The sequence below is a fragment of the Amaranthus tricolor genome, chromosome 12 (genome assembly GCF_026212465.1).
Source record: "Amaranthus tricolor cultivar Red isolate AtriRed21 chromosome 12, ASM2621246v1, whole genome shotgun sequence".
NCBI lineage: Eukaryota > Viridiplantae > Streptophyta > Magnoliopsida > Caryophyllales > Amaranthaceae > Amaranthus > Amaranthus tricolor.
In genome coordinates this window covers 3,105,408-3,115,000 of record NC_080058.1, presented here as the reverse complement: position 1 = coordinate 3,115,000, position 9,593 = coordinate 3,105,408, and the positions used below count along the sequence as shown (strand labels likewise).

Below are 9,593 nucleotides of genomic sequence, written 5' to 3'. Positions count from 1 at the left end.
CTAGGTGGTCGCTAAGTGGTCGCAAAAAATAATTTTTTTTTTTTAAATCTGATTTATTTTTTTCAAATTGGGGGGGCCACTGCCCCCCCCTTGCCCCTAGCTGGGTCCGCCCCTGGTGTGTGTGTTTGTGTGTGTGTGTGTGTGTATATATATGTGTGTATATATATATATGTATATATATATATATATATATATATATATATATATATATATATATATATATATATATATATATATATATATATATATATATATATATATATATATATATATATATATATATATATATATATATATATATATATATATATATATATATATATATATATATATATATATATATATATATGGAAATTAATAAAGGCATAGGGGTAGGAGTAGGATTAGAAGCAACTACATTTCCTAATGGTACTTCTTCTACGTAACTCCAAAGAGGGAATTTGGGTGGACTTTGAATGCTCCCACATAGCATCTATAGCCTCATCATCCTTAACAGGAAAGGCAAGCAATTCTCCACTTATGTCATATTTAAAGCTTATATTTACGGTACTTCTAGTGGGGTCCAATCCAATCTTAGAATATATAAAATGTTTAAGCTGGTTCAATTCAATGTTCGAGTTGCATGCAAACAACCTACGTCTTCCCCTTTCAACTGCTAAAATCAATTGGTAATTGTAGAAGTTACTCTCGAATTTATATATACTCTTCTCTTTCTCTGATATGGGATAACTCATATGTGAATAATAAATAAGCACTTTATTATGATAATTTAAAAGGGCCTAACTTAAGGCATTTTAACTTTATAGAACAAAAGTCAAAAATAAAAATAACTAGAGAATTGAGTCTTATCTTAAGAGTAAGTGTTAATTTTTAAGTAAGATCTTGTATTCGATTTTTACCTAATCTTTTCATTCCTGAGCGTAGCCTATATTTAAAAAAAATAATCGAAGCTTTAATCTTTATATAGATTTTTTGTTTTTTCATCAACTTTAGTCAAATATCCATATTAGGTTTCAAATCCATTGTTCTAGCAAATAATTATTAAAACCCTATTTCCAAAAAAAAAAAATAATGTGTGAAAATTTTTTTTATGAGACAATCTTAAAATAAGGTGCCAAATAAGATAAAATGTATATTAGTTGGATTAATTAACACTTGTATAAGCAGTATTTCACGGTAAGACAGTTTCATACATACATTGTTGAAAAACAAAGAGTGTTAATTTATATAAATAATACTAAAATATTATTGGAAGTAATTAGTTAAAGGTACAACCTGTACAAGTCTAATTTCCCAAACTTATTTTTACATATACAAAATTCAAAATGTAAGTAAAAATGAATAGTATAGTGCTATAAAAAATCTTAGGAGAACACGTGTCCTTTCCCTCAATTTCCATCGGTTAAATTAAATTAAATTAAATTAAATTAAATTAAATTAAATGATCAATAGTGGTATATATAAATCAAGCGGTTGACGTGGGGACTTTAGATACTTAGGCCAACCAATAATTTAGTCGCCATCCAATAGAAAAAGAAAAAAAGTCCATCCTCATTTGTTCTTTATTATTGATGATATACCAATAATTTAGTCACCATCCAATACAAAATATCTCAACTAACTCCACACCTCCCTAGTTCCTTACATTGGGCCCTACTCATTATAAGCTTTTTCCATTATACTACTAGTTTACTTATAAGACTTAGGAAGCATCTAGAACTCCAAAGCTTGAATATTCTACAACTTTGAGATATTATTAAGTGAATGGAGAATGGGGTCCTCATTCAGTTGGAGATTAAATATCACTTTTTAAGAAATTATTAGTTTGTCAAGGAACCGACTCAATTAAAAGTTTAAGCTTACGATTAAGGCCTTAGAATATGTTAGATACTTTAACACGCTCTCTCACACAAGAGCTTATTGGACTACAGCTGAATATTCCACTTAAATGAGAGGTTGTTGAGATTCGAACCCATGACATCTTGTCACGTTGGTTTCTAATACTATGTCAAGGAACCAACTCAACCAAAAGCTTAAGGTTATGATTGAGGTCCCACGATATGTTGTATACTCTAACAGTTAGATTTTCACTTAATTACCTGTCCTATTTTCTTAACCTATACTGTAACTAAAAAATAAAATACTAGTGAGTAGTTGGGGTCAAAGTATTTGAAATATTTTTAAAATGATGACTTCTTAAATCATATTATTATAGTCTGTTAACATTTTATTTTAAAAACATAATCTTATTTAATACTTTCTATTGATGTTTTAATTCTAATATTTTGCAAACAAAAATAAATCTAAAATAAACTAAAACTTAAAACAAACATGATATTCGCACAATAACATTTAGAATAGTAAATTTCAAAAATTGAACCTAAATTTTTTTATTAATATAGAGTATAAGCATGGTTATATAGCAATCGACTCCATATGTTGATACATGGCTCCATATGAAAAATTAGGTGAAATAAATTCGATCAGGGATTGATTTGGAAAGATAGATTGAAAGAATTTTAAAATAGGGATTTGTAAGAGAATGAAGGGATCTTTTTATTTTTAGAGATAAGAGACGAATTGAGGGATGATTAAGGAAGGGAATGGCTAAGATAGAAGAGCAAAGGTGAACTTTGAGAAAAATTAGATGTTGAATCGATTTTTTACCAATGAAATTTCAAGTTGTTTTTAGTTTGAGAATGGTTTAAAGATTGAACATTTGAGAGGTTTTTTGGGAGAGAGATGGGGAGGAGTTTAGAGGAGTTTGGATTGTGAGGTGTGTTTAAGGATAAAACGATATAGTTTGATAAAAGTTTAAAGAGAAAAGAACTTTAAAATTAGGCTTTGGGTTTTAAAGTTGCGTATGATTGATTACTAATGAAGATGGCGCAGTTGGGAAAAATTGAATAAATAAGAGAAGGAGATATATTGTAGCGAGGGATTAAACAATATATTTAATCTCTACTCCTATACATATGCATGGATGTCTATATAACTAAGGTTTTCTAGAACATACACACACCTGCTTTAGATTTAAAAGCATGGATGTCTTTCTTACTCTCAATTCTAAAAGGGTAATATGACCAAAAAACTCAACAAGCTGAAGGCTTAACCAAAAACATTTTGAATCCTCATTCCCTTGATTTTGATTAGCTTATTTATAGTACATCAAGATCATTTTTGACTGAAATTAATATTGCATAAAAATAGAAATAACTAATCAACCAACTTAAGTCTAAATAAAAGGAATTGATATCCTTGAAGCTAACAACTTAAGCTAGACATGTGAAAGAGGCATAAACAAAGCCTTGTATATTTGCCCTTAGTTTTCTTGTACGACTGCATTTTTGGTCTGATTGGGATTCCTCCATATGACTGGTTACATGAAATTTTAATCATCAGAAATTTTTAGATTGGAAGACAATCTTAGCCTTGTGTTTTTTTTTGCACTTAAATGTCGTTCGTCTTTTTTAACCTCTTTCTTCACACCCGAATTGTTTACACTTTTTCCGTATAAGACACTTTTAAAAAATAAAATGTTATAATTTTACTTCTGACATATTTTTTCTAAATAGCGTCATTGCTAACTTCATTATAACAATAAATTAAAATTATTTAACGTCAATAGTATTACTCTCAGCATTCACCATAGAAATGAAAATCCTCCTCCCCGAACAACGGTTGAGTAGGATCATCATTGTAAGGCCTAGATCAAGCAAGGGGCCTAGATCACTATCACCATGTTGATCCATACTCATTCATTTTGTGTAGGTATTTATTAATTCCAAACATTTTGAGCTCAAAACTTATAAGATCTAATAGGGTTGAAAATATATCTCAAATTGATATTGACCTCGTCATTCTTAATCTACCACTTACATCTATAGATTGTAAGTTCTAACTGAGTCCAATATGGTTTAGATTTAAATTTAAGTCTAAAATATGTCTACATGAATTATTAAATGTAAATTTGGTCATATAGATTGAGCCTAAACTAGACAAGTTTGAAAATATTCAAGTCAGACCAATATATTCTTTTACAATTCAAATCTAAGTAGTTATAAATCCATTTTACTGACTTTGTCAACGATATTGACAGTATATTCTTAATTTTTATTTTAATTTTAATTTATAGTCAGGTGGGATCTTGTTTGATTTGTCTCAACGTAAAGATTATTAATATCAACCTTTTATAATTTTTAGTTATGTACTCTCAGAGATATTAAGATATTAATATATATCTTGGTAAACATGCTCAAATAAAATGAAATAAAGTCATTAAAATAAAAAGAGTGTTAAATTAAGGTGAAATTTAAACATATTTAATAAAATTTTAAACTCAAATTATTCTAGTCTAAAGTTCCAGTTATTGCCCTTTTTTTTCTTAATCAAGGGTTAACCATCACTATTAAATTTTAGAAGTATTTTATATACTTTAAAAAAGTGAAACCACTACATCAAAGATATTCTCAAAAATATCCCAAGATTTTTTCACCCTTGACCTTCAAAAACTTCTATATATAGAACTGTATATTCTGCATTTTCCTGTTCTTTTCTTGAAGACCTTTACCAAGAACAATCACTCTTCCTTCTTCACTCCATCTACCCACACAATAATCTCCATATTTCTTCCTTTCGGCAAAGCAAAATGGGTCCCACAAATGGCGGAATCGAAACACCAATACTAGAAAAAGAAATCTCCAGAATACTCCAGCGCGTATCCCAGGAAGGTGGTGGATACGCTTTTGCATGTATGGCGGCGGCAGCACGTGACGGGGATGCACGTGCTGCGGAGGCAGCACGTGATATGGCATGGGAGCAACTTCACTGTGGGCCATGGCACTCTGTTATGCCAATCTGGAGAGACGCGTATTCAATGGCGTGCTTACACGTGGCGAAACACCATTTCGCCGGCGGTGACTTGGAGGAGACGTTAAAGGTTCTAGATTTAGGGTTGATTATGGGCGGGTCGCTTTTGCGGGTTGATATTGAAAATGGGGTTGATAAAGTTATGGCGGTTTTGGAGGAGAGAGAAAATAGAAGTGATAAGGCTAAGTTTGAAAATGGTGATGGCAAAGGAAGTAATTGTGGTGCTGGGTTACTACTTTCTTCACTTGATTTTAATGAAATTGAGGTAATGTTCTTTGATTGATAAGTAATTTGATATTATAGTAGTTAACAATGTTTTCTTGTGATGATTATTGCTCAAAAATTTGATTTGAATTGATAATGTGATGATTTGTTCAAAGATTTTATTTTGATTGAAAGTATTATGATTGTTGTTCTAAGAATTCATAAAAATTGAAAATGTTATTGTTTTTTTTTTAGTTGATTTTAACGAAATTGAGTTAATATTTGTTAGAAATTTCAAATTTGATAGTTTATTAGTAGTTTGCAATGTTTTCTTTTCATTTCTTGTTCGAAGATCAAATTATAATTGAATATGTGATGTTTCATTTCAAAGTTTCATTTTTATAGAAAAAAGATGTGATGGTTATTGTTCAAACATTTAACTTATTCCATTGAAATTTTGGTAATTTATTGTTAGTAAGTAGTTCTTACTTGCATTTGTTGTTCAAAGAGTTTATTTTTAGTGAAATTCCGATGAATAATTAGTTTTCATTTTGGTTGATGTTGATCTTAATGAAATACATTGGTGAGAGGCTTTGTGTTGAAATTTGTGGACTAATTTCTTGATGAGTGAGTTTTAAGAAATGGAAGTATCTTGTATTGTGTTTTGAGTGAGACAGCAACTTGCAATCACCTCAATGTCTAGTGGATCTTACTAGGAGAAGGTTGGATGGAGAGGTTTCCACTCGGGTCAATTTCGGATCACGTGTTTGAGGTTGTTCAAAATTGGGTTTTGTGTTCACACTTATTTTTATAGAATTTTAAAATTTTAAATTCATTTTAAAGTCAGATCAAGTCGGGTTCGGTTACAAGGTCAGTCAAGTATCGGATTATCAGGTCCATTTTGAACACCTCTAGACGGATATATGCACATTATTTTACCATTGACCAATTGCAAACATTATCTTCAATTTCTCAAGAATAAGTGCAAATCATTAAATGAACTATACTATTGTATATTATAGTAAAAAACCTAAAAATTATATATTTTTGACTCCATCGGAAATGGTGTTTTCATTTTTAAAATGTCTCATTGTCAAATGCAGCAAACCTATGCAATGTGTATGTATTTGCAGATTATAAGATTGGGATTTGTCTTATTTCATTTACTGTCTTTGTATGTGTAATTGTTGTAGTATGGTGTTTACTTTGTACTTGGACTGGTAGGTTCTCGGCTCATTGCCGCCAAAATCACTTTCTTCGAAGCTTGTTGTAAAGCACGCTGCATTATCTTTAGAGGGCTTCCTTCAAGACTATTATCTATTGGGTTTGCCCGTTATAATCAGCAATTCAATGGATCATTGGCCAGCAAGAGCTAGGTGGAACAGCCTTGATTATTTGAAAAGGGTTGCGGGTGGTCGGACAGTCCCTGTCGAGGTGATTAGCTAATGCCTATTTTCTCTCAACTATGTTTATGGGCAAGTATACCTCTAATGATTAATACATTTTTCAACTTTTATTTTCATTGCATTTATATGCTATAAAATGGTGTGGTGTTTCACTTTGAAGGATACAATATCTCTGAATGCAGTCTCTTTGTGTTGATCATTGCCTTAATATAGACAAGTCTTCTGCCTTCATTGTCTATTATTCATGATTCTAAATTGTAAATGGACATCAACCTTTTTAATTTGCTTAGCTATGCAAGAAAACACATTTTATTTCAGTCTGTTTGCTTAGTTGTGATCTATGTTACTCGGACTCTCCATTTTTTCTTCGCATACCCTTGTTCGATCCTTACTGCTCGGACATTGGTATGACACGTAGACACTTCATTGTAGACATAAAATTGAATATTTGGACGTATCCAACACTTGGACACGTACCAATATCCGACAGTAGTACCTGAGTCCAAGTAACATAGGTTATGATCTGAATCTAGCCATGACTTTGAGAAACTGCAAACATGAAACTTGTCGGTGTAGTTAGAATGTTGTTGATCATATCCACATGAGTTATTTCGATAGAGCTGTTATGTAAGCCTAATCCTTCCAGAAAGCCACCGTTAGGCTAGGACGGTAATCAACCTCATTACTATTGGGATTTGACTCTTGCTTTATCCCCTGTTGGATTATCCTAAGAAGGATTCTATATAAATGCTTTTATTTAATTTTTTTCCAGGTCGGGAAAAATTACCTTTGTTCTGATTGGAAGCAAGAGCTCATCACATTTTCTCAGTTTCTTGAACGGATCAAGTCTAGTAACACTTCTGCAGTTCCCACATATCTTGCGCAGCATCCTTTGTTTGACCAGGCATGTATGCAAATTTTTTGTACGTTAAATTATTTATAGTCACCGTGTTCATGCAGTCACGGGGTTGATTCGTACAGATAAAAGGGCTGAGGAAGGACATTCTTGTTCCGGACTATTGTTATGCTGGTGGTGGGGAATTGAGGTCAATTAATGCTTGGTTTGGTCCTTCTGGGACTGTAACACCTTTGCACCACGATCCTCACCATAATATATTTGCTCAGGTAAATTTCTAATATCTGGTTCGGTAATGTGAACCATTGTCTATTGGTCATTTTGGTGCGGTGGTCAGTTGTTATCTGAATCTGTTTTTATCTTGATCTTACCTTCTGAAGGCAAGTGATTGTCCTCTACCAGGTTGTCGGTAAGAAGTATGTAAGACTATATGCAGCATCACTATCCGAGGAGCTTTATCCGCATTCAGAAACCATGTTGTGCAACTCCAGTCAGGTAGGCAACTCTCCAACTGTTACGATGTAGATAGCACTCTTTGTCTCACCCAAATTACTTTTGTCAAATTTTCCGCACTCCTGGGTATGGATCATGATCCGTAAAAAACTTAATTTTAAACCAAAAATATAGAAATAGTTAATACCACTGGCCGCAACCTCCTCATATGTCATCGAACCCTCCCTAAACACTGATCATAGTTTCTATGAGCGGGATGATGAGTTTACATAATAGGTGCTGGACACTTGAATAACCGTGTAGCACACAATCAATTCGAGTAGAGTATCCTTGAAATGCCGGTTATCGGTCTCATTTTCTCATGGTTTTTAAGCCTTTTCGTTACTCTTGTCGTCTGATGTAATTGTTAAATAATTTTTTGAAGGTCGATTTGGACAACGTAGATGAGAATGCATTTCCAAGAGTGAAGGACCTTGAATTTATGGATTGCATTTTAGATGAAGGAGAAATGTTATACATTCCTCCTAAGTGGTGGCACTACGTACGATCTCTCACTCCGAGCTTATCGGTCAGTTTTTGGATAAACAACTCTGAAGGTTCGCCCTAAGCTAATACTATTAATAGAAGTATTTGCTTATTTTTTGGAGAATTATTCGGTTAAATTGATAGAATTAGCATGTTAACTATGGAATCACATTTGCTACATTAAATCATTTTGAGATGTATATAGAAATATTTAAACGATGAATGATTGAAAGAACAAGGCATTCAGCCCATCTAAGAGAAGTATTCGTATGCTTTTGAGCATCCCCTAGATATTTTTTTCAATTAGTCTGTACGGATTCAGTTCTTGAAATACTATTCCAAATTGATGTCGACATCTTAACTAATTTTGTTCTGAAGGCGGTTGATGGGGTCGGAGGTGGGTGCACCGCGAGAATGAAGGGAAATAGTATAGTCATTTTCGGAATATTTCCTGGCCATTCCCATGTGTTGAATCACCTGAATTTATTGATTGTGTGGTAGTTATTTTGTGTCAATGATTGGTCTATGATTGCTACTTTGCTTGAATATATCAATGTCCCATTTCCACAAATATTAGCATGAAAGATCTTTTCGGGACCGCAGGAATGGCGAAAACCACACCACCACTCAATTAATCGATGTGGAAGAACTTCGTGCTGATTTGCTCAATAAATATCAGTAAATATCCGACTTTACTGTTTATCGACCCATGAATATGGAAAACTGAGCCTCATTCTTAAGCTAGACAATAGGATTTTCTTGAATGTGTTGTCACAAAAGTTTCTTTTATAAGGTGTGCCCTTTCTGTCTGTACTCTCTGTACCTTCAATGTACTGTGGTTACAAATATGCATCAGGAAATGATAATTTGTTAACATGGCCCATGGCCCATGGCCCGTGTCTACTTCTATTTACTACCAATGGAGTTTGAATTGTCAAATTAGAATGGGGTCTGCACCAAACTGAGAAAAACAATCCACAATTATTTATGGCAATAGGGAGGTAAAATGGACTCAACCTCCACCATAACTTGAGAACTGCTATGAACACATTGTTCAGGCGTTTTCTACTGGATCCTCTCTTAAGTATCTTTCTAGTGTTGAGAGACTTTTTGACGCATCCTCTTTCATGGGTATAGGTTGTTGCCTTCCTTTCTCTCTCAGACCCTGATCATAGTTTTCTATGATGCAGATACACTAGATATGATGATAAATTGATGATGACATGGTCCTACTCCGCAAATATTGTCAATTTAGGTCCATTTGGTATTTTAAATAAAAA

The 9,593-nt window shown here is 32.7% G+C and overlaps 1 protein-coding gene across 3 annotated transcripts; it reads left to right on the top strand.

Annotated features, from left to right (window-relative positions):
* Nucleotides 1–4,539: 4,539 nt before the first annotated feature.
* LOC130828738 (lysine-specific demethylase JMJ30-like) lies at nt 4,540–9,187 on the top strand. Of its 3 annotated transcripts, none has more exons than XM_057694700.1 (7): nt 4,540–5,134; nt 6,298–6,507; nt 7,252–7,383; nt 7,461–7,604; nt 7,738–7,830; nt 8,213–8,384; nt 8,917–9,187. In XM_057694700.1, exons 1-7 carry the CDS (start codon nt 4,649–4,651, stop codon nt 8,946–8,948), a joined length of 1,269 nt encoding a protein of 422 aa, XP_057550683.1. In that variant the 5' UTR covers nt 4,540–4,648; the 3' UTR covers nt 8,949–9,187. The 3 variants fall into 3 exon arrangements, 2 of the variants coding, with proteins under 2 accessions (XP_057550683.1, XP_057550684.1); XM_057694701.1 differs by lacking the exon at nt 8,917–9,187 and adding an exon at nt 8,692–8,910; XR_009047393.1 differs by lacking the exon at nt 8,917–9,187 and having other exon boundaries at nt 7,716–7,830; nt 8,213–8,268.
* Nucleotides 9,188–9,593: the final 406 nt, after the last annotated feature.

Bases quoted from the DNA above. Each gene is read 5' to 3' on its own strand.
- LOC130828738 (XM_057694700.1), top strand. From the start codon at position 4,649: ATGGGTCCCACAAATGGCGGAATCGAAACACCAATACTAGAAAAAGAA. The intron at 5,135-6,297 runs GTAATGTTCTTT...TTGGACTGGTAG, and splicing joins TTGATTTTAATGAAATTGAG to GTTCTCGGCTCATTGCCGCC. The intron at 7,605-7,737 runs GTAAATTTCTAA...GTCCTCTACCAG, and splicing joins ACCATAATATATTTGCTCAG to GTTGTCGGTAAGAAGTATGT.